The 24,533-nt window shown below is 52.8% G+C and overlaps 2 protein-coding genes across 4 annotated transcripts in view; both read right to left on the bottom strand.

Annotated features, from left to right (window-relative positions):
* Nucleotides 1-719: 719 nt before the first annotated feature.
* Nucleotides 720-21,240, bottom strand: LOC136382932 (solute carrier family 22 member 20). 3 transcript variants are annotated; one of them, XM_066352352.1, is made up of 10 exons: nt 20,850-21,239; nt 20,667-20,770; nt 17,847-18,001; nt 14,772-14,940; nt 13,674-13,797; nt 12,256-12,371; nt 11,042-11,256; nt 10,358-10,466; nt 9,571-9,774; nt 720-1,073 (listed from the first exon to the last, which is right to left on the bottom strand). In XM_066352352.1, exons 1-10 carry the CDS (start codon nt 21,222-21,224, stop codon nt 977-979), a joined length of 1,668 nt encoding a protein of 555 aa, XP_066208449.1. In that variant the 5' UTR covers nt 21,225-21,239; the 3' UTR covers nt 720-976. The 3 variants fall into 3 exon arrangements, with proteins under 3 accessions (XP_066208449.1, XP_066208624.1, XP_066208539.1); XM_066352442.1 differs by having other exon boundaries at nt 988-1,073; nt 9,571-9,770; XM_066352527.1 differs by lacking the exon at nt 9,571-9,774 and having other exon boundaries at nt 20,850-21,240.
* A 2,452-nt stretch (nt 21,241-23,692) lies between these two features.
* Nucleotides 23,693-24,533, bottom strand: part of CAPN1 (calpain 1) — a 32,232-nt gene continuing 31,391 nt past the window's right edge. Inside the window, exon 22 of the mRNA XM_066358571.1 lies at nt 23,693-24,414. Within this exon, the coding sequence (XP_066214668.1) occupies nt 24,388-24,414 (27 nt within the window). The 3' untranslated portion in view covers nt 23,693-24,387. The remainder of the gene's footprint in view (nt 24,415-24,533) is intronic.

Raw genomic sequence — 24,533 nt, forward strand, 5'->3', positions numbered from 1 at the left:
CGTTTGCAGGTGGTCAAGAGTGAGCAGAGAGGCTTTGAAGGGCAAAGTTGGGGGTGGGAAAGAAAACCAGTCCCTCCTTTGGTCCTTCCTTTTTAAAAAATTTTTTTTAAAGACTTCATTCATTTTAGAGAGGAGGGAGAGAGAGAGAGAGAGAGAGAGAGAGAAGAGGGAGAGCAGGAAGCATCAACTCTCATATGTGCCTTGACTGGGCAAGCCCGGGGTTTTGAACTGGTGACCTCAGCATTCCAGGTCAACGCTTTATCCACTGCGCCACCACAGGCCAGGCCGCCTCCTGACTTTCTATACATTTGTGCTGCCATTGCTGTTCATCCGGGCTCTCCCAGCAGCCCTGCCCTGGTTTGCAGGTGGGTCATTGGCCAACCTTGTCCCTGATCAGCACTGGGAAACGCCAGGACACCGCGGAGGCACTGCCAGCTAGTGCCAGGCTCTTGGTGCTTTAGATCAGTGGTCCCCAACCCCCGGGCCGCGGACCGGTACCGGTCCGTGGGCCATTTGGTACCGGTCCACAGAGAAAGAATAAATAACTTACATTATTTCCGTTTTATTTATATTTAAGTCTGAACAATGTTTTATTTTTTAAAAATGACCAGATTCCTTCTGTTACATCCATCTAAGACTCACTCTTTTTTTTTAAATTTTTTTTATTGATTGATTTTTTTTTTTTTTTAGAGAGAGAGGAGAGAGAGAGAGAGAGAGAGAGAGAAGGGGGGAGGAGCAGGAAGCATCAACTCCCATATGTGCCTTGACCAGGCAAGCTCAAGGTTTCGAACTGGCGACCTCAGTGTTCCAGGTCGAAGCTTTATCCCATTGCACCACCACAGGTCAGGCTAAGACTCACTCTTGACGCTTGTCTCGGCATGTGATACTTATCCGTCCCACCCTAAAGGCCGGTCCGTGGAAATATTTTCTGACATTAAACCGGTCCGTGGCCCAAAAAAGGTTGGGGACCACTGCTTTAGATGGTTTCTACAAGTGGAGAAGCTCCCAGCTGCTGGAGAGAAATTTCTTCACTTTTCCCTTCTGCATCCTTCTTGGGAAGGCCTTCTTTGGCTCTGTGGAAAAGGCAAATGAAAAAAATGACAGGGCAAGGTAGAATGGGGGTGGTGAGGGGCAGGGGACATGAGCGTAACATTCAAGGGTGTGTCTGTGCTACACACAAGACGTGTCTCCAACCTTGCTCCATTCCTGAGGTCTCGCGGTGGCAGAGGCGGCCTGGTGAGAGCCAGACTTGGAAAAGCTGCAGTCAGAGAGTTTCCCAAAGAGGCCAGACATGCACCCAAGGCCACCCAGATGGGCCTGACTCAGCATGGACTGGACCGGGACCCCCACAGAGACTCGGGGGCTGGGCACTGCCAGGCCCTGCTTACCCTGCCCCAGGCAGGAAGCAACCAGCTCAGGAGACAGGGAGGCACAGAGGTCAAGGTCCAGAGTCAGAGGGAAGAATGACAAGGAAGCCCCTTGGATTATCCTCCCCAAATAGCCTGAGGGCTGCCCACTACATAGGGCCCAACTTGGCCTTTTTTCCTCCTATTATGCAGGGTTTTGAAATTATTTGGTCTGGTCCTCTTTATTTTATCCTGGCAGTAAACAGACTGAGAGTTGTTTGTTCTATTTAATAGTCTTTGCTTTTATTATCTTCTCTTTAAAAAAAATTAATTTTACAGAGAGAGGAGAGACAGGGGAAAAATGAGAAGTATCAACTGATACTTGCTTCACTTTAGTTGTTTATTGATTGCTTGTCCTATGTGCCTTGACCGGGCACGCCCAGGGTTTTGAACAGTGGCCTCAGCGTTCCGGGTCACTCGTCCACTGTGGCACCACAGGCCAGGCCCTTATCTTCTTACTTTAATCTTTTACATCTCTTGCCAATTTCTTTTGTCAACTTTTAGCTGGTTCCATTTTTAGAACTTTTTTAAAGTTCAAAACATTTTATCAGTGTTTTTATCCTTACTTTTTTTTTTAAGCAGGAGAGAGAGATAAAGGGAGAGGCAGGAAGGGAGAGGGATGAGAATAATCAACTTTTAGATGTATCATTTTAGTTGTTCATTGATTGTTTCTCTCTCTTTAATATTTTTAAAAATTATTTATTTATTTATTCATTTTTTAGAGAAGAGAGAGAATGACAAAGAGAGAGAGAGAGAGAGAGAGAGAGAGAGAGAGAAAGGGGGGAGAAGCAGGAAGCATCAACTCCCTTATGTGCCTTGACCAGACAAGTGCAGGGCTCTGAACTGGCGACCTCTGGGTTCCAGGTTGACGCTTTATCCACTGTGCCACCACAGGTCAGGCTCTCTCTTTAATTTTATTTATTTTAGTTTTAGTGAGAGGAAGGGAGGCAGAGACAGACTTCCCCATGCCAGATCCACCTGGCAAGCCCACTAGGGGACGATGCTCTGCCCATCTGGGGCGTCACTCTGTTGCAACCAGAGCCATTCTAGCGCCTGAGGCAGAGGCCATAGAGCCATCCTCAACACTCGGGCAAACTTTGCTCCAATGGAGCCTTGGCTGCGGGAGGGGAAGAGACAGACAGAGAGGAAGGAGAGGGGGAGGGGTGGAGAAGCAGATGGGCGCCTCTCCTTTGTGCCCTGGCCGGGAATCAAACCTGGGACTCCTGCACGCCAGGCCGATGCTCTACCATTGAGCCAACTGGCCAGGGTCCATAGACTTCTTTATAAATGTCTGAAGTATAGTCCTGGCTGGATAGCTCGGTTGGTTAAAGCATCTTCCCAAAGCTCAGATGTTGCTGGTTCAATCCCTGGTCAGGGCACATACAGGAGCAGATGTGATGTTGCTGTCTCTCTCCTGTTCTCTCCTTTCCTCTCTCTAAAATTAATAAAATAAACATTAAAAAAAATTAAATGTTGGGCCCTGGCCGGTTGGCTCAGTGGTAGAGCATCGGCCTGGTGTGCAGGAGTCCTGGGTTCGATTCCCGGCCAGGGCACACGGGAGACGCACCATCTGCTTCTCCACCCCTCCCCCTCTCCTTCCTCTCTGTCTCTCTCTTCCCCTCCCGCAGCCAAGGCTCCATTGGAGCAAAGTTGGCCTGGGCGCTGAGGATGGCTCCATGGCCTCCACCTCAGGCACTAGAATGGCTCCAGTTGCAACAGAGCAATGCCCCAGATGGGCAGAGCATCGCCCCCTGGTGGGCATGCCGGGTGGATCCCGGTTGGGCGCATGCGGGAGTCTGTCTGACTGCCTCCCTGTTTCCAACTTCAGAAAAATTTAAAAAAAAAAAATAGCCTGACTAGGCAGTGACACAGTGGATAGAGCGTCGGACTGGGATGTAGAGGACCCAGGTTCGAGACCCCCGAGCGCCTGAGTGCGGGCTCTTCTGGTTTGAGCAAAGCTCACCAGCTTGGACCCAAGGTCGCTGTCTCGAGCAAGAGGTTTACTTGGTCTGCTGAAAGCCCACGGTCAAGGCACATGTGAGAAAACAATCAATGAACAACTAGGTGTCACAACGAAAAACTGATGATTGATGCTTCTCATCTCTCTCCGTTCCTGTCTGTCTGTCCCTATCTCTCTCTCTCTCTGACTCTGTCTCTGTAAAAAAAATAATAATAATAAAAATAAAAAAATAAATAAAATTAAATTAAATTAAAAAAAATAAAAATACACTTGGGTCAACCATGCACCTGGTGCTCACTGGGTGGGGGGTAGCAGGCAGTCCCATCTGGCCAAGGGCCTGGGCTTTGGCCTTGGTAGAGAGCTGGACCATTAAAAGGCTGAAAATCGATCCCCACACACCTCAGCTCCCTAGGACACCCTACAGTGGGAGGAGCTCCATGAACGGTCACTGGTTGGAGCCTTGAAACTTTCTCCAGGCCAGGCCACCTCTCTTCTGGGTCTTCCCACTACCTTAGCCGGTTTTAGGGGGCACTGCCTCTCTCAGACCCCTTCCCTAGCTTCTAGGCCTGAAGACGGGCTAGGACCTAACTGAAATCTTATCAATTTTTTCATTGCGTGCCGCTTCCCTCTAATTACCAAAGAAAATCTGCTCGATATAGATAATTTAGAGTTCAATTTAAAAATCTAAAGAAACTGGACCTGGCCGGTTGGCTCAGTAGTAGAGCGTCGGCCTGGCGTGCAGGAGTCCTGGGTTTGATTCCCGGCCAGGCACATAGGAGAAGTGCCCATCTGCTTCTCCACCCCTCCCCCTCTCCTTCCTCTCTGTCTCTCTCTTCCCCTCCAGCAGCCGAGGCTCCATTGGAGCAAAAGATGGCCCGGGTGCTGGGGATGGCTCCTTGGCCTCTGCCCCAGGCGCTAGAGTGGCTCTGGTCGCGACAGAGCAATGCCCCGGATGGGCAGAGCATCGCCCCCTGGTGGGCGTGCCGGGTGGATCCCGGTCGGGTGCATGTGGGAGTCTGTCTGACTGCCTCCCCATTTCCAGCTTCAGAAAAATAAATAAATAAATAAATAAATAAATAAATAAATAAATAAAAATCTAAAGAAACTAAGCCCTGGCCGGTTTGCTCAGTGGTAGAGCGTCGGCCTGGCGTGCAGGAGTCCCAGGTTCGATTCCCGGCCAGGGTACACAGGAGAAGCGCCCATCTGCTTCTCCACCCCTCCCCCTCTCCTTCCTCTCTGTCTCTCTCTTCCCCTCCAGCAGCCAAGGCTCCATTGGAGCAAAGTTTGCCCGGGTGCTGAGGAAGGCTCTGTGGCCTCTGCCTCAGGTGCTAGAATGGCTCTGATTGCGGCAGAGCGATGCCCCAAGATGGGCAGAGCATCGCCCCCTAGTGGGCATGCTGGGTGGATCCTGGTAGGGTGCATGCGTGAGTCTGTCTGACTGCCTCCCTGTTTCCAGCTTCGGAAAAAAAAAAAAAATCTAAAGAAACTAGAAAAAAAGCTAAAACATTATCCATACTTTGAGGCAACCACTCTCACCATTTAACATATTTCTTTTTCTCCTTTGAGTCTGTATTTCTTGACATAATTAGGAAAATGTCACAGTAATTCTAAAATGCTGTTTAACAACAGTATATTGCAAACATGCCCCAGGCCATTGAAAACTCTTCATCAACCCAACTTTTACCTTTTGGCACAATAACCTCAGATAATTTGGAAAGTTGACAATTTTTTCTGGTACATTACACATGGTGATGAATATTCTTTTAAAGAAACTTTGTTGACATTTAAATTTACTTTCTTAGGGCAGGTTCCTGGAAATGTCATAGCTGCTTAAAAGAATATGACAGGCCCTGGCCGGTTGGCTCAGTGGTAGAGCGTCGGCCTGGCGTGCAGGAGTCCCAGGTTCAATTCCCGGCCAGGGCACACAGGAGAGGCGCCCATCTGCTTCTCCTCCCCTCCCCCTCTCCTTCCTCTCTGTCTCTCTCTTCCCCTCCCGCAGCGAGGCTCCATTGGAACAAAGATGGCCCGGGCACTGGGGATGGCTCCTTGGCCTCTGCCCCAGGCGCTAGAGTGGCTCTGGTCGCAGCAGAGCGACGCCCCGGAGGGGCAGAGCATCGCCCCCTGGTGGGCAGAACGTCGCCCCCTGGTGGGCGTGCCGGGTGGATCCCGGTCGGGCGCATGCGGGAGTCTGTCTGACTGTCTCTCCCCGTTTCCAGCTTCAGAAGAATGCAGGGGGGAAAAAAAAAAAAAAGAATATGACAATTTTTATGGCTCATGATCAGTAATTCCAAAGACTCTTCTAGAAAGGGGCAGAAATTTTCTCCCCCCTAACACATTTCCTGGATTGACTATTACTATAAATAGTCAATTAAAATAGTTTTTAAATCTTTTCTTATTGGATATTTAAAAATAACATCACTGCTTGACCTGTGGTGGCACAGTAGATAAAGCTTCAACCTGGAATGCTGAGGTCACTGGTTTGAAACCCCAGGCTTGCCTGGTCAAGACCCAAAAGACAAGCAATCAATGAACAACTAAAGTGAAGCAACTATGAGTTGATACTTCTCACTCCCTTACCCCACTCCCTGCTTTCTCTGTAAAATCAATAAATAAAATCTTAAAAAAAAAAAATAAAAAAACAAACACTATCCCTGGCTGATAGCTCAGTTGGTTAGAGCATCGTCCTGAAGCTCAGAAGTTGCTGGTTCTACTCCAGGTCAGGGCACATACAGGAACAGATTGATGTTTGTGTCTTTCTCTCTCTCCCTTCCTCTCTCACTAAAATCAATCAATAAATTTTTTTTTTAATCCAAAGGTAAAAAAAATAGTAAAAATAACATCATTGATTTAATTTGCATTTCTTTGATTATGCACTGACTGAATACTTTTCTTATGTTTGCTTCCTTTTGGCATTTCCTCCTTTGTGAATGTTCTATTCTTACACAAAAGGATTTTTTGAACAGAGAGAGTCAACTGTCCCTTTGCTATGTGGCTCCAACAAACTGGAACATAAGCCCACTGGGTCACTGGGGCCAACTCCAGGACCACACCAGGCATTCGGACCATTTTGAAGGAACAGTATCTGTTCTTATGATTAATGAGGACCTGGAAACTTACATAGAAATAAATTATTTACAAACAGATTTTTGTCAATCTGTGAAATAAACGTGGGGAAGTCCTCTTATAGTTAACCTCAGGAACTGGTGTTACAGGTGAACTAGAGCTAATCCCTCTTGGATTGCCACCATCTGGGGGATGGGCAACTTGAACCTTCGAAAGGTGTCATTTTTTTTGTTTTTTGTGTTTTTTTTAAGAAAAGGAGAGAAAGAGAGAGAGAGAGAGAGAAAGGGACAGACAGGAAGCTATGCTGAAGCCGACAACCTCAGGGTTTTGAACCTGGGTCCTCAGTGTCCCGGGTCCATGCTCTATCCACTGCGCCATCGCCTGGTCAGGCAGTTTTTCCTTGTCTTGATCCTTGACATCCCAGGCCTGTGACCAAACTCATAATTATTTGATGAGATTAGAAATTGAGAAAAATGAGCCTAACCAGTACAGCGGGTACAGTGTCAACCTGGGACACTGAGGTTCCTGTTTTAAAATCGAGGTCACTGACTTGACGGGCTTATTGGCTTGAGTGTAAGGCTGCCAGCTTGAGGGTGGGATTATTGACATGATTCCAAGGTCTCTGACTTGAGCCCAAGGTCGCTGGCTTGGCTGAAGCCCCCGGTCAAGGCACGTATGAGAAGCAATCAATGAACAACTAAGGTGATGTAACTATGAGTTGATGCTTCTCATCTCTCTCTCCTTCCCTTTCTGGCACTCTCTCTCTCTCTCTCTCTCTCAAGAAAATAGAGACAGAAAGAGAGAGAGAGAGAGAGAAAGAAAGAAAGGAATTGAGAAAAATGAGATGGGCCGAGGAATTCCTAAATTCTTATTGTCTAAAACACAAGAACCAGAAAAACAAAAAAAATTTTATTGTCTAAATATATGAAACTCCATTTGACTGACTCATGAGAGAGGCAGCATTTCCACTTTCTACAAAACTGAAACAAGTTGAGTCACTTGAGTTTCATGTTTGGTTGGACAAAAACTGGTGAGAAGAAGCCCACACGGGTTAGAGGAAAAGCCCACGGCCAGAATGCCCGAGAACATGCAGGGGCATACAAAGTGTGCATTTAGTTATAAGCTTCTCAGGAGCTCTAAAAACCTTAACTGCAAGGAGTCCTTACAGCTGTTGGAACACATAATCATAGTCATGGAGCGTGCATTCTTCAAGGGGGTGATATGCCCCCGAGGGGGCAAAAACCAGCTCATGGGGGGCGAAAATATCTGAGATATTGTGATGGTTTTGGCCTTCCAGAGGGCTGCAGTACATGAAAAGTTACACAGTGTGTCCGTGGTATTCAGATGTTATTTGGAGGGTGGGGGTGTGATTAGGAGAAATAGATAAAAGGCCCCTTGGTAGGGCTGGGTGTAGAGGGTAACATAAAAAGGCTGAGAAACTCAGTTACAGAGCAACTGCCCTAAACGCCCAGACCCAAGGCCCCATTTAGGCTGAGATTTAATAATGCCAAGGAGACAGGAAGATCTTTTCAAAATATAAATTTTAAAAATTGATCTCTTCCTCAGAGTCCTGAAGTGGTTTCTCTATTGATTGAAAATGAAAGCCTAAAATCTCAGCGTGGTCTCGGAATGCCCCTGCTCACTCCACCTGTCCTCACCTGGCTGTCACTAAGCTCCTCCCAGCTCCAGGGGCCTAAGGGGCACACAGTCCCCTCCCTCCTCCAGGGACACACTGCTGCCTTCTCAGCCTGGCTAACTCCTCCTCCTCCTTTGAAGTTCAGAGGCACTCTCCACCAGCCGGTCATCTCTTAGTCACACGTTCATTTGTGTGTGTTTGTTCTGAATGTGTGTATGTGTGTCTCTCGCTCCTAAGCTCCAAGAGGGCTGAGATCACATCCAGTTTGTTCACTCTACACCCACAGTTAGCTGACCCACTGTGTCTGGCACATGGTAGGAACTCAATGAACAGTAATTGAATATATGAATGAGGCTTCAAAAAGCCTAAACACCCAGTAAAATCCTTGGCCTAAATCTGGCTGGATAGCTCTGTTGGTTAGAGCATTGTCCAAATAGTCAGAGGTTGCCGGTTTGATACCCGATCAGAGCACATACAGGAACAGATCGATGTTTCTGTTTCTCTCTGTCTCTCTCCCTCCCTTCTTCTTTCTCTAAAAACCAATACATTAAAAAAAAAAAAAAGATTCTCGACCTCCAGTTCTGCAACGCCTTCCCACACAGTGCTCACCACCTTCCCCACTCACTGACGACACACCCCACCCGGACGTGCTCCTGCTGGTGAACACCCCAGAGCGGGCTCTCTTTCCCCACGCCGCCTGCCTTCCAGATGGCAGCACCATGGCCTGTATCCGGTGAACCTGGTGCCATGGCTGGTTTTGCCTGTGACCAGTGGGATATAAAAGACCCCTCAGCAAACTTGTGCCTTTGCTTCCCTGAGGCTGTTACATCCCCCGCTGCTGACCCCCAAGACTAAGGGCCTTCACTGAACCCACTGTTGCTGAGAAATGCTTCAAGAAGCCTTTGGCACTTATTTCAGAAACACTGTCAAGGACATTGCTGTCAACTAACTCAGTCACCTAAGAAGACCCATGAGAGAAACTTCTTTAGTGCTACTTGCTAAGAAAAGCTCCAGTTTCCCCAAGGACCTGGTACTCTTTCTCCTCTCTGACAATAAGAAGTTATTAACATGGTCCCCCTTTCTGTTGTCAGAAAGTTCTGAGCCAGATTCAAAGCCATGGCAGCCACGTGGGCTCCAGACTGCGCTCTCTCCTCCCCCGGACCGTCACCCCCACTTCTCCACCAGGCTCACGTCGGCGCACGTTCCTGTTCCTCCTGGCCTGCGATTGATTCTCATTCCTATTTCATCATTTGTCGTTGGGTCTGCTCTTGTGAGATATAAGCCTCCGTAGGTGGAGGAGGTCGGCATGGCGATGGCACGGCTCTCGTTAGCCCAGCCAGGTAAGCCTCCGTAGGTGGAGGAGGTCGGCATGGCGATGGCACGGCTCTCGTTAGCCCAGCCAGGACGTCTCAGCAGCAGCCACGGGGCACTCTGTCCCTCAGCTGTTTCATGGGAACCAAGCCTGTTTGGTCACCTCCACCCTACTGCGCCCACAGGTCCCTCACCTCCTCTCCATCACCTCAATGGTCTCCACCAGGGGTGCATTGCGGGTCTCAGCCAAGAAGCAGACAGCCAGCCCAGCCAGGATCGAGGTGGCCCCAAAGGCCATAGGTGGCAGGATGGTGCTGAATTCCCCGACCATGGTGACCAGGGGCGCTGCCAGGCCCCCAAGGCGGGCGTTGACTGAGGCGAAGCCCATCCCCATCTGCCTGTCCGAGGAATGAGGACGGGTCAGTAGCAGTGGCCTAGACCCCCCAGTGGGTCAGAAGTGCCAGGGGGGCCCTGGCCGGTTGGCTCAGCGGTAGAGCGTCGGCCTGGCGTGCGGGGGACCCGGGTTCGATTCCCGGCCAGGGCACATAGGAGAAGCGCCCATTTGCTTCTCCACCCCCACCCCCTCCTTCCTCTCTGTCTCTCTCTTCCCCTCCCGCAGCCAAGGCTCCATGGGAGCAAAGATGGCCCGGGTGCTGGGGATGGCTCCTTGGCCTCTGCCCCAGGCGCTAGAGTGGCTCTGGTCGCGGCAGAACGATGCCCCGGAGGGGCAGAGCATCACCCCCTGGTGGGCAGAGTGTCATCCCTGGTGGGCGTGCCGGGTGGTTCCTGGTCGTACTGTCTGACTGTCTGTCCCCGTTTCCAGCTTCAGAAAAAAAAAAAAAAAAAAAAAAAAGAAGTGCCAGGGGGACAGAGCAGAAAGGAGGGAGGGGACCTGCCTTGGCAAGCCCAGCAGGTGTCAGCCTGGAGCCCCAGGGGCTCTGGTTTGGGCCGGAGCTCCTCTGCTTCCCCCTGCGGACCCACCTGATCTCCGTGGGGTACAGCTCGCCCGTGAACAGGTATATGCAGATGAAGGAACTGGCCAGACAGCCTTTGCCCAGCGCTGCCTGGACCGTGCGCAGGGCCTGCAGATCTGGGGAGGACAGAGCAGGGGGAGGGCATGGACCCAAAGGGGGGCAGGGAGGTCGAGGGCACAGTGGTGGTGGGGGGGCTCAGGAAGAGATGGGTGGGGGGAGGAGACAGGGGGAGGAGGCGGGGCGGCTGAGGGGGTTGTGGCCGGTCGTGGTGGGCAGGGGACCCAGAACTTGAAGGAGGTGAATCAGGTTTTCCACCACCTCATGTTCCCACCTGGCACCCAAAAGTCCCCACACTGTTCTTCTCTGACCTGTGCCCTTTCCTCCCTTCTTTCCATCTGTCACCAAGTCCTGCTGGGAAGCCAGGACCAGCTTTGGAGTTAGGCTTGGGTTCAAATCCCAGCTCTGACCCAGATGGGTGACCTTGGTCACTGTTGCTTAACCTCTCTGAGCTTCCCTGTCCTCCTGTACAAAATGAGGAAAATACTGGCACCCGAGTGCTTAAAATCCCTACTAAGTGACAGTCACTTCCTTTCCAGATCCAGAAGCATGTCCCCAGCATGTCTCCCTTCTGCACGTTGCCCACCAGACCCCAGAGGCTCCCAGGTGGTGACGGCAGAAGCCAGTGGCTCACCTTCTGGCACAAACATGTTGGAGATCACCATGAGCCCAGCCAGGAGGAGGAAGGAGGCCACGGTGGCTCGGCGGCCCACATAAATCATGGTGGCGGTGGCCACCAGCATGGCCGGGATGTCTATGACCCCGAACAGGACCTGCACTAGGTATACGCTGAGGCCAAACTTCTGCAGGTCCATGACCAGGCCGTAGTAAGCCAGGGAGTTGGAGAACCTGGGAGAGGCAGCAGGACAGCCTTGCTTCGGAAGGCGCTCGGAAGGTCCAGAGTGGGGGACCGTCCCACATCTCCAGTGCGCAGGGGACACGGCCCCTGAGCACGTCCCAGGGCCAGGTGTGGGTTTACGTGTTAACTTTTAGTCCTCACAAGGGCCTGAGTGAGGGGCAGGTGCATAAGCAGTAAACTGAGGCACAGGAAGCCGGCTGACGTGCCCCGGGTCAGCTGGGTAACCTGCTCTACCTGAGTCCAGCCGGTTACCACTAAAGACAGTGCCCGGGTCTGCTCCAGAGCACAGCTGCATTCCATGCTTCATCCATATCAACCTCTATCATCTTAATGTCCGGGTCAAGCAAGTTGAACATTTTTTAAAAAATCAGCCTTTTCCCTTAGGATTTGCTGGCTTCCAGTCTGTGCTAACAGGTAGGGGCTGCCTTTGTTTTGTTTTTTTTATCCATTTCACATCTTCGTGTCTATCTGCGCACCTGTTAGGAATTCCTGCTCACCTGGCAAACTCTACTAACAGTCTTTTAAAACCCTTCCAAATGCCCCTGTGTGAAGTCCTCAGCACCTCAAATCAAGAGAACCGTAGGACACTTGTTATACCTCATGGAAATTATTGTTTTCCGGTCTGTCCCCTTCTGGACCCACAGTGCTTTTCCAGAGTAGGACACGTCCCAGAATGTCCTGGAGAGCCCCAAGGGCGTGGCGCAATGAGACCTGGTGCATTCTGAGACAAGCTGCCCCGGTAATTCCTCCCGAAGTGAGACCCACTGCCCAGATGTGGTTTCCCTCGGTCAGCATGATGTCTCATCCATGACCACATCTGAGCACCTAGCAGAGGGCCAGGGGACCTTGGAAAGAGAGGGTTTGGAGCAAGATTGAATTCACAAGGATCATCTGTTCATTGCATTAAGTGTACTTAAGAATTAGTCAGCGGGGACAAAAGTTGTGTTTCTACCTCATGTCAAAGTCTTGGACATGAGTCCATCACCTACCAGACTACCATGAGACAGCATGTGACCTTGCGGATAGCCGGGGTTCGGAAGAGGTCCAAGACCGAGTTGGAGGTGCGGATGCTTGTAAACTCACTCTGGATGTAGGAGCTCACCACCTGGGCAAAGAAAGTTGGATCAGGGAAAGGGAGTGATCTGAGAACCTATTTTGTTACTGGTTATCCCTTCATCTATGTGGAGGAGGGCCTGGGTCGAAATGCCTGGCAAGATGGCTGGTCCTAGTTTCTACACCTAGTTTCTACAGCCCTCAACGGACTGTGCCCCGGGATTTGGCAGGAAGCCAAGGCTCTTACCTGAGTCCCAAGGCTCCTGAGCTGCCTGCCAATTAGGCTGAAATAGGCCCTGTGATTCCAGCAGGCCCCTCACGCCCCATCCTTGGGTAGTCTTGGCCATTGGTTAAGAGCAGGGGTTCTGTGTGTACTTAAGCAAATTACCTGACCCATCCAAACTTTGGTTTCCTCATCAGCAAAAGTCAGACATTAGCATAGTGCCAAGCATGGGATTTGATAATTGGTACTTGTTTATAATATATGGTAACTATCTTATCATAAATAGCATTTATAATAAATCATTTTTATTATTAATTCTTCAATAATTTTATTTTATTATATATATTTTTTTATATAGAGAGAGAGTCAGAGAGAGGGACAGACAGATGGGAACAAAGAGAGATGAGAAGCATCAATCATTAGTTTTTCGTTGTGACACCTTAGTTGTTCATTGATTGCTTTCTCATATGTGCCTTGACCGCAGGCCTTCAGCAGACCGAGTAACCCCTTGCCCGAGCCAGCGACCTTGGGCTCAAGCTGGTAAGCTTTGCTCAAACAGATGAGCCTGCCCTCAAGCTAGCGCGACCTCGGGGTCTTGAACCTGGGTCTTCCGCATCCCCAGTCTGATACTCTATCCACTGTGCCACTGCCTGGTCAGGCTGTTATTTTTTATTTAATAAATTCTTTATTTTTAATTTATTGATTGATTTGAGAAAGAGAAACATCAATTTGCTGTTCCACTTATTCATTGCATTCATTGATTCTTGTATGTGCCCTGATGGGGGATCGAACCCGCAATCTTGGCATATCAAGGATGATGCTGTAACGGACTGAACTACTTGACCAGGGCTCATTTTATTATTTGGCTGGATGTCAATGTGAATATGGTTGTTTCCCGGTTGCACAGATGGATATAGTCTGATGAACAAAGCAGCTGAAATTTGTATCCCAGATCAGAGTCACTCAGTGGTTAGACAGCTTTGCCATAGGAACTCTCCCGGCTGTTTATTCCCAGCCTCTTCACCTGGATGGCGGGTGAGTCCCGGGATGGCTTCTGAATCCCAGCGCATTCTCAGACTGCCGGCAAGACTGAAACCCGTTCCTGCCCTGCCTTCCACCCAGCCCGCCTACCTCCTGAGTCAGCCTGGCCCCTTCCTCCTGTCTCCGGTTCACCGCAGCCACCTTCCGCAGGCTCTGCACAGCCAGCTGGGATTTGCCATGGAGGAGGAGCCATCGGGAGGATTCTGGCAGCCACCTGGACCAAGAGAAGGAGGAAGAATGACCCAGGGCTGCGTGGAACTCACTCCATTTCCTAAACCCAAATATGCCCTTGTTCACCTTCCGCCAGACCCTATGGAGGTGAAATGTCCTGCGGTCCGCGGACTCAGGAAGACTGAGGGACACCGCGTCCCTTGTTTGCACCACGTCAGACAGGGAATCACTGAGGGTACTTACAGGTTACTGGGAACTGCGACAGATCCAGTTTTGTTTTGTTTTTGTTTTTAAAGTTATATTTATTGGTTTTAGAGAGAGGAGAGAGAGAGAAGGAGAGGGAGACATCAGCTCATAGTAGTTGCTTCACACCTGTATGTGGCTTGATTAAGCAAGCCTGGGGTTTCGAACTGGCAACCTCAGCGCTCCAGGTCAGCACTTTAAGCCACTTTAATTGGTTTTGATTCTGGATCTGATTTCAGTGTGTGGCCGGGAATGAGTCATGGGCCCTCCCTCGGCTGTGTGTCAGGCCCCGCCTGTAAATGCGTGGGCGTGCTTCTGAGACACAAAGGATAAGGGCAAAGCCGCTGCGATGGTTCTGAAACCTTGCCAAGGAAAGGGATTCTTTTTCTTTTTTTAAGGGATTTATTTTATTATATATTTTTAGATTTTATTTATTCACTTTTAGAGAGAGAGGAGAGAGAGAGAGGAAAGAAATAGAGAGAACAGGGGGAGGAGCAGGAAGCATCAACTGCCATATGTGCCTTGACTGGGCAAGCCCAGGGTCGATGCTTTATCCACTGCGCCAACACGGGTCAGGCGAAGGCAAGGGATTCTTCCGGAACTTCCCCATAGCTGTGCACAAACTCGGGAGCCTGTGGCTCCACAGGCCCCGCCCTTCTTCATATCCCCACCATTCAAAGCACGTCCCAGCCACTGCACACCCCTAGCCTTCCTCCCCCAAGGTCAACTTGGCCACACAAGCGCACCTCCCCCCCCCCCCCGGCTGAGGCGTACCAAGAATAGAGGAAAAAGACAAGGAAAGGAACAGAGACAGCAAACTGCAGCCACCGCCAGGGGCGGATCAGGTACGCAGCTCCGGCCAGGATGAGCTGACCCAGGGTGAAGGAGAACCCCAGCAGGACACCTGCCACGGTCCGGCCCCGGGTGGGCATCCACTCCACAACTGCGGAGAAAACACAAAGGCTCAGCAGGCTCTTCACTCATGAGGTTGCTTCACTCACCTGCCCCCTCTATGGTGACTGTGGTCACTTGAAATCATCTCAGAGGCCCATTGAGACACAGGCGAAGGCATCCTAACCTCACTCCTTACACAGCAAAATTCCAGGTGGACCCAAGACCCACAAGTAAACTACAAAACCACAAACATATTAGAAGAAATCATGATAGGTCTTTTTTTTCAATCTTTCAGTCAAGAAAAGCTTTTCTAAGAATGTTACAAAACCCAGAAGCAATAAAAAGAAGATCAAGAACCTTGACTTCATAAAAATAAGAAGTATCTGCATTAAAAAAACAAACAAACAAAAAAACCTCTATAAGCAAAATTGTAATGCCAGCAAAAAAGACGAAGAAAAACAATGCAACTCAGCGATAAAGGGTGAATTTCCTTAACATTGAAAAAGTTCTCACAAATCAATAGGAAAACAACCAACAAACCAAAGAAACAAAAAAACAGGCAAAGGATGTGAAGAGTTGGTGGAAAAGGAAATCTACTGGTTTATAATTACAGGATTTTTTGTAAATAACAAAACCTAGAAACAACCTAAATGTCCACCCGTGAGGGATTGGTAAGTGAATCGCAGCACACGCTTGCAAGGCAAGCATAATAAACCGAAGAGCACATGTCTTTCCATGAGCAGTCAGCTCATGTGTCCCGCCCTCAGCAAATCCCGTTGCTTCTACCTGCAAAATCGAGCCAGAATCTGAGCCCTTCCTGCCCCCTCTGCTGCTGCACCCTGGCCCAAGCCGGCCTAGCCTCCCACTGGGTGACTGCAGAAGTCCCGGGACTGGTCTTCCTGCTTTTGTCCTTCGGCCGAATGGCAGCCAGCGGAATCCTGACGAATGCTGACTCGGGTCAGCCAGGCCTCTCCTCAGCCTCCTCACTGTCCTGGCCTCACTTGTCCGTCCCCCCAACCCACCCCTCGCAGCTCTGCCCCAGACACAGGGACCTCCTTGCTCTTGAACCCACTGTGCACACTCTACCGCAGGGCCTTTGCCTGGAATGTTCCTCACCCGGAGTGGGAGCTGCAGGGCGCACTCTCTCACCTCCTTCAAGCTTTGCTCAAAGGGATCCCCTTCCCCTGACCATTCTGATTAGAGCGGCAGACTCGCCTCCACCCCAGCCATTCTCATTTCCTTTCCAGACTTTCGTTTCCTCTGTAGCCCTTACCGCCTCCTGACATGCTATATAACCCGCATTTCCGTGGTGTCCTGTCTTCCCACATAAGAACATGGACCCCACGGGAGCGCCGTCTGCTTTGTTCACTGCTGCTCCTCAGCACTTAAACCGCGCCTGCCCGTGGTAGCAGAGTGTGCGTGTGTGCACCTGTGCGTGCGCACATGCGTGCATGAATGTGTAGGCATGTGTGTAGCATACAGGTGATTCTAGCATGAGATGGACCTTGGACATGTGTTCCTGCCTTCAGATTCCATGAGCTGTGGCCCCCACCCCAAGCGATGAGGTGGGCGGGTGGGCTGGGATTTACTGACCTCTTGCCGGGAGCTCAGCACCCTTTGATACCCAAATGCGGGAGGTGAGGGTACAGCCTGAGGCTTCCTGGTTGTCTGAGATTCCCACCCTCTCCTGAAATGAGAGGCCTCGTCTTTCTTTGGCAGTAGTTTCGGAAGCCCCCAGGCCCTCCCGGAGGCCCGGGGATGTCCCCAGGAGCAAACTAAGTAGAGAGCAGTATAAGGCCTGCGTCCAGGGCAGCCTCCTCCTACCCCCCATCACTACTCCCCCGTCTCTCTGCCAGAGCCACGGGCAGCTGCCCGGACAGCCAGGAGTGAGGACTGACCCTGTCACTTTGGAGGGTGGGCATGTTCCCACCTGGCATCCAGGAGGCCAGGTCTCTGCCACGGCACTAAGGGGTCTCCAGCTTTGCAGCCTGGGTGAACCCCCATTTTTTAATTTTTAATTTTATTTAATTTTTTTATAGAGACAGAGAGAGAGAGAGTCAGAGAGAGGGATAGATAGAGATAGACAGGAACGAAGAGAGATGAGAAGCATCAATCATCAGTTTTTCATTGTGGCACTTTAGTTGTTCATTGATTGCTTTCTCATATGTGCCTTGACGGTGGGGCTGCAGCAGACCGAGTAACCCCTTGCTCGAGCCAGCGACCTTGAGTCCAAGCTGGTAAGCTTTGCTCAACTCAGATGAGCCCGCGCTCAAGCTGGCGACCTCGAGGTCCCGAACCTGGGTCCTCCACATCCCAGTTTGATGCTCTATCCACTGCGCCACCGCCTGGTCAGGCTGAACCCCCTTTTTTTTTTAATTTTTTATTTATTCATTTTAGAAAGGAGAGAGAGAGGGAGAGAGAGAGAGAGAGGAGAGAGACAGAGAGAGAAGGGGGGAGGAGCAGGAAGCATCAACTCCCATATGTGCCTTGACCAGGCAAGCCCAGGGTTTCGAACCGGTGACCTCAGCATTTCCAGGTTGACGCTTTATCCACTGTGCCACCACAGGTCAGGCTGAACCCCCATTTTTGAATTCACAATCTCAGCGCTGCCTGCAGCCCTTGGGACCAGCATGTCTCCCCTCACTTCTGCGTCCCCACACTGGGAGTCTGGCTCACAGTAGGTGTTTAGTTAGTGGTTGTTGTTGACTAATTCACACAGAAAATAAACCCAACCCTCTCAGCTTCCTGGTGGCCAATCACAACACGGGGGCCATGGCCTACTGTTGGCAGGGCTGCCGCTGACAGCCCCAGTCTCTCAAGGTCCCGGTGGGAGGTTCTGAGTTGAGGTCACCAGGTGAGAATCCCATACAACAAAACAGGACAGCTGTCTAGTGACAGGGCTGCCACACCACCTTCCTCGAGCCGCCCTCCCGGCCCCGCCTCGGCCAGACTTACCCAGAGAGAGGGAGTTGAGGATGATGCCAGAGAAGGTCATGCCCATCAGGAAGCGGAAGACGCAGTAAGCACTGAAGGAGCTGAAGTAGGCTGTGGCGGCTCCTGTAACTGCCAGCTGCAGGTACGACCAGACCAGGGGGGCCTTGCGGCCCAGCCTGAACCAGCCATGGGCACAGAGTTAGGGTCCCTCGTGCGGATTGTCGAAGGAGGGTGAAAGGGAGCTCCCCTGCCCCACGGCCACCCGAAGCCACGCCTACGTGACAGAACTGCCCATCTGCTGGAACCCGGGCACTGGTGGTGGGGGGGGTTCTGGGAGGGAGAAGCGTGCTGTATTCCCCCCTTCGTTTCTTCACTTGGGTTGTATTTCTGGCCCCCCTACCACACCACCAAATTGCAGGGTTGGGGACAGGCAGGGATTCTGCAAAGGCTCAGAGGCAGGGGCAATGGGTGATGATTGTCTAGCTAGAGAGAGACCTCAAACCAGAACTCCCAGCAGTCGAGCTCTTGGTGGGGCCTAGACAGGGGGGAGGAGGACCCCATGGTCAAGTCTTCACTTAAACAGCGGAGGCCAGGCTGGGGAGGGGGCTTGTCCCACCGCACAGGGGTCCAAGGCCAGGGTAGCGGGGTTATCTCACTGTAGCCTTGGCACCGCCCCATTTGTAAGCGAGGGCCCAGGAGGGCAGCAGGCCGAGAAGGGTTGGGTTGCATTTCTTCTCCACACACTTCATGACACACTCATTCATTCATTCACTCATTCATTGTGTTACATAAAAGTTCATCGATCACCTTTAAGTGACAGGCCTCAGCTGGGGGCTGGTGACATATAAGACACTATGGATAAGCTATACAAGCTCATATCCAGAAAGACCTGGAGCATCATGTCACAGTGTGACAAGGGCTATGACAGAACTCCCACGAGGGGCCCAAGGCCGGCGGCACCCTCCAGGACGTGGGGTCTGAAGTCCAGGAAGACCCCCCCAGAACCTCAACTGGCAGCGGGGAGGAGAGAAGAGAGTAATGGGGGAGAGAGAAAGGCGGGAAGAGACAGGAAGGAAGGAGAAAAGCCCAGAGACGGAAGCTCCGGCGACTCTGGCAGAGCCCTGCACTGTGTTGCGTCTGCTGGGCATCGCTCTAGGGCCTTCTAGATGGTTCTGACTCCCTGCAGGGGGACGCAGCACAGGCAGTCGGGCAGGCAGGGAAGCTCTTTCTGAAGGAATAGGCAAAGGCCGTGCGGGGAGGAAAGAGCAGGTGCAGAGCCAGGCGTGGGAGTGCCAGCACACGTGAAGAGAGGCGGACGCAGCACACACACGCATTCGGTCGGGTTGCACACAAGTTCCCTGGTAAGGTACCCAGAGAGCAGGCTGCCCTCCAGAGGTTCCTGGGGGCCGGAGTAGCAGTGGGAGAGGGACGCTTCCCGACAAGCTCTCTTGTGCCTTCTGGAGTTTTGAATAATGTGAATGTATTATATGTATTATCAATCTACAAATACATAAATAAACATTAATAAAGAAAGATTAAAAATTGCCTGGCTGAGTAGCTCAGTTGTCCTGAAATGCCAAGGTTTTGGGTTTGATACCCAGTCAGGGCACATATAAGACTCAACCAATGAATGCATTAATAAGTGGAACAACAAATCAATGTCTCTCTCTCTCTCTCTCTCTCTCCCTTCCTCTCTCTCTATAAAAATCAATCAATAAAAAAAATTTTTTTTTTTCCAGAGACAGAGAGATAGAGAGAAGGGATAAGACAGGGACAGACAGACAGGAACGGAGAGATGAGAAGCATCAATCATTAGTTTTTCGTTGCGCGTCGCTACACCTTAGTTGTTCATTGATTGCTTTCTCATATGTGCCTTGACCGTGGGCCTTCAGCAGACCGAGTAACCCCTTGCTCCAGCCAGTGACCTTGGACCCAAGCTGGTGAGCTTTTGCTTAAACCAGATGAGCCTGCGCTCAAGCTGGCGACCTCGGGGTCTTGAACCTGGGTCTTCCGCATTCGAGTCTGATGCTCTATCCACTGTGCCACTGCCTGGTCAGGCTCAATAAAAAATTTTTAGGCCCTGGCCGGTTGGCTCAGCAGTAGAGCGTCGGCCTGGCGTGCGGGGGACCCGGGTTCGATTCCCGGCCAGGGCACATAGGAGAAGAGCCCATTTGCTTCTCCACCCCCACCCCCTCCTTCCTCTCTGTCTCTCTCTTCCCCTCCCGCAGCCGAGGCTCCATTGGAGCAAGGATGGCCCGGGCGCTGGGGATGGCTCCTTGGCCTCTGCCCCAGGCGCTGGAGTGGCTCTGGTCACGGCAGAGCGACGCCCCGGAGGGGCAGAGCATCGCCCCCTGGTAGGCAGAGCATCGCCCCTGGTGGGCGTGCCGGGTGGATCCTGGTCGGGCACATGCGGGAGTCTGTCTGACTGTCTCTCCCCGTTTCCAGCTTCAGAAAAAAAAAAAAAAAAAAAGAAGCAACTACTAAGAGATGATGCTTCCCGCTCCTTCCCTCACCCCCTCTCTTCTCTCTAAAATCAATAAATAAAAATCTTAAAAAACAAAAACAAAATAAGGGCCCTAGCCAGGTGGTTCAGTGGATGAAGTGTCAACCTGGTAAACCAGAGGTCACAGGCTCAATCCCTGGTCCACACGTACAGGAAGCAATCAATGAATAATGAGTACAAAACTAAATGGAACAAGGAGTTGATGCTTCTCTCTCTTTCTCTCTCTCTCTAAAGTCCATGGAAAATTTAAAATAATAATAATAATAATAAAAGAACAACAAGGCCGGGGGATTTCCAGCCTGTGCTGGGTGGCTGAACCCTCAACCCCCAAGGCTCACCTGTCTGCGAGGCTGCCAAACACAGCAGCGCCCACCAGCACCCCAGCCATGTAGATAGACTGAGCCAGGTCGCGGAGGGTGCGGGCCTCACACACCAGATCCCACTGTAGGAGAGAGAGGGCTGCTCCAGCCTCGGCCTTGGTGTCAGCCCGCCCTCCCCGTGCCGCCCTGGCCCCTGCAGACCTCCATCACAATGGTGGACGGGAACACGCTGTGGTCATAGACCCAGCCATCCTTGCAGCTCTCCGTGGCTGCCCCGTGGACCGAGGCGTTAGGGCTCAGGAGGGCCCACTGAGGCTCCGTGAAGCGCTGGCACGGCTCAGGGACCCCGAGCTCGTCCAAGGGTATGGTGGCCCTCAGCCAGGCCCTGGAGCTGTTGCCGGCGGCTGCAGCGTGTGCGGCAGCACCCTGGCAGTGGTGGAGGGGCACGGCGGCCGTGAAGTTCTGCAGGAAATTGTGGCAGGCCAGCAGGCCGCAGGGCAGCAGCAGCAGGGCCGTGTAGACGAGCTGGAAGCGGCCCACGCCACCCAGCACGTCCAGCAGGTCCGTGAAGGCCATGGCCACAGGCCTGATCTGAGGACCAGCCTGCCGCGGCCTTATGTAAAGGGGCTGGGACGGGGCCCTGGGAGGTGGAAGAACAGGCCCAGGGTTAGCACCATAGATGCCCTGTGTCCAGCAGCTCAGAGGGGTCCGGTTACACCTCACAGGAGGCCTCACGTGTCCCTGTATCTGCAGAGTTCACCCTCCCTCCAGACCCTTTCTCCCTAATTGTCTCAATCTCTCACCTCCCTCCCAGGTTGGAAAAGTGAGCATCTGGGAGCTGTCTCACAGCCCCCCACCCAGATCGGCGGCCCTGCCCGCTGTCCTCACCAGAGGACCCCAGCAGTACGTGCTTCCTTCTCCTCTCCTTTGAATGGGGTTTTGTGAGGGGGTAGGGCCCCCAGATCACCCAGGCCCACTCTATTCCAACCCTTTCATCAAACAAAACCCAATACACCTGGCCGGTTTGCTCAGCGGTAGAGCGTCGGCCTGGCGTGCGGGGGACCCGGGTTCGATTCCTGGCCAGGGCACATAGGAGAAGCGCCTATTTGCTTCTCCACCCCCCCCCTCCTTCCTCTCTGTCTCTCTCTTCCCCTCCCGCAGCCAAGGCTCCATTGGAGCAAAGATGGCCCGGGCGCTGGGGATGGCTCCTTGGCCTCTGCCCCAGGCGCTAGAGTGGCTCTGGTCGCCGCAGAGCGACGCCCCGCAGGGGCAGAGCATCGCCCCCTGGTGGGCAGAGCATCACCCCTGGTGGGCGTGCCGGATGGATCCCGGTTGGGCGCATGCGGGAGTCTGTCTGACTGTCTCTCCCCGTTTCCAGCTTCAGAAAAATACAAAAAAAAAAAAAAAAAGAAAAAAAAAAAAGAAAAACCCAATACAGAGAACTGAGGACGGGACCAGTGCACCTGCCCCCACTGCTCTGCCTGGCCCTCTCACAACCAGCCTAGGCTCCCAGGAAGCGACAGGCCAAACCCCCTGTAATGCTGGCGGCCGAGGCCAGGCAGGTTCACACCAGACTCGGGCAGACGGTAGAGGAACTGCGGAGCTGGAAAGCGGTGTGCCGTTCCCCTTTAATAGATTCTCGCGACTGCCGATGAGCAAACAGGCAGGGAAAACCGCTTCTCAGGAGAGCAGATGAAGAAACAGCAAAGGGCCCCTCGGCCCCTCGCCCCCTCGCAGTGGCCTGGCAGGCAGCCCATCTGCCCTGAGGGCAAGCACCTGTAGCCTTACAAAGGCCATACACAGGAGGCTCCTGCACTAATCACGCAAAGTGCAAGTGAGCAAGCCTAACGTAGCTGTTTTCCCTACACCCTCCTTACTGATGAGGGCACGGAGGCCCCACAGGACCTGGCCCAGGGACTCCCGAAGGCAAGATGCAGGATGTCCTGCAACAGGCCCTGTGCCAGCCCGTGGGGAAGAGTCAAGACTGCCATTAGGGGCTCCACCCATGGCTCCCAGCAGCTGAGGGCAGCCCCGTCCCCCACTCTTGGGCTCCATCCGTTTTTTTTTGTTTGTTTGTTTGTTTTTCCTGAAGCTGGAAACGGGGAGAGACAGTCAGACAGACTCCCGCATGTGCCCGACCGGGATCCACCCAGCACGCCCACCAGGGGCGACGCTCTGCCCCTCCGGAGCGTCGCTCTGCCGCGACCAGAGCCACTCTAGCACCTGGGGCAGAGGCCAAGGAGCCATCCCCAGCGCCCGGGCCATCCTTGCTCCAATGGAGCCTTGGCTGCGGGAGGGGAAGAGAGAGACAGAGAGGAAGGAGGGGGGGTGGAGAAGCAAATGGGCGCCTCTCCTATGTGCCCTGGCCGGGAATCGAACCCGGGACTTCTGCACGCCAGGCCGACGCTCTACCGCTGAGCCAACCAGCCAGGGCCCGTTTTTTATTTTTTAAGATTTTATTTGATTTTATGGAGAGAAAAAAGGGAGGGCAATTAGTAGCTGCTTTGCTCTAAGTATTCATTGGTTGCTTGTCGTAAGTGCTTTGGCCGGGCAAGCCCCGGGTATTGAACCGGCGACCTCAGTGTTCCAGGTCAGTGCTCTACCCACTGCACCACCACAGGCCAGGCTCCAGCAGCCTTTGGCCCGCACTTGCTGGCCTAGTTTGTGGCTGCCTCTTTATCCCCACCACCCCAACTCTTCCTCTCCCCACCTTAAGCCACTCTTATCTCTGGTAAGAAAGGCCACGATCCCAGAGGGCTGGAGCAGCTTACATAAGCTGCAGGTGTCTGGGTCACAAGGGTGCCCCCCTCCAAGAGGGCCTGAAGGCAGCTCAGTGCTCTCAGGGAGCGTCCTGGGGGGTCAGGAACGTGCTACTCAGGGGTTTGGCTCCAGCCCGAGCCTCCCAGGTGGGAGGGAGCCGGGGAGGCAGGGGTCAGGCTGTCAGCGCTGCCAGGAAGGTGTGTAGGGCCAGCAAGTCCCCACTGCTAAGGCCCCAGGTGGCCCTGCCGGCAGTTTTGAGCAGGAACACACTCCAGAGGCAGATGTGGGGGCTTTTCCTTTATTATGTGGGGTCTCTCTGCATGGTAGCATGAGCCCCCATCCCATGCCCAGGTGCCTCTGGCACCCCCATACGTGGTATGCCAATCCCTGAAGTCCCCTTTAAAATCACCAATATAAAAAATGAGGGAGGGGAGGAGGGAAGACCTGACCGCCCCGTGGGCCATGCAGACAGGGCTGGGGACCAGGCCACGGGGCAGAGAGGGGCATTGGCTTCTGCACAGGAAGGAACAGGCCTTCCCAGCCCTGGGAAGGCGGCCCTATGGGGAGGGGGCTCTGCACGCTACAATACAGACTGTGCAGGGCTAGTGGTTACAGTTTAAAGTCTGCGGGTGAGGCCAGGTGGGTGGTCTCCGGGGTGCCGGAGAGGACACAGCAGGAGGCCGGGAGGCCGGGGCTGTCCGCTCCCCCTCCAGCCCCATCCTGAGGCAGGAGCAAGCAAAGGCTGCCTTCCTTGGTTTGGCGATGGGAGCGCCTGGGAGAGTCCATCTGAGCCCGTGGTCGGTGGAGCAGGGGAGGCCACACCGTTCCGCCCAGAGTAGATGAGCCATGGCGACTGGGAGGTGAAGGGACAGGAGGCCACTTCCTGCTCCAAGGAAGGCACTTGCAGCTGGCGTGGTGAGAAGGCAGAGCTTGGCAGCCGACGGAGGGAGGGACGCGGCCAGGGGACCTCTCCCCTGCCTCATGCAAACATGGTCAGCTGTAACCACTGTCGGTGGAGGGGAGAGCAGGGCGCGGGATCAGCCAGCGTGCACCCCGAGCCCAGCCTCCCAGTCCCGTGGCTCAGGAGCCACCATCTCCTCAGCCCCTCTGAGGGCAGATCGGAGA

Source organism: Saccopteryx leptura, chromosome 1 (assembly GCF_036850995.1).
Source record: "Saccopteryx leptura isolate mSacLep1 chromosome 1, mSacLep1_pri_phased_curated, whole genome shotgun sequence".
NCBI classification, from domain to species: Eukaryota; Metazoa; Chordata; class Mammalia; order Chiroptera; family Emballonuridae; genus Saccopteryx; species Saccopteryx leptura.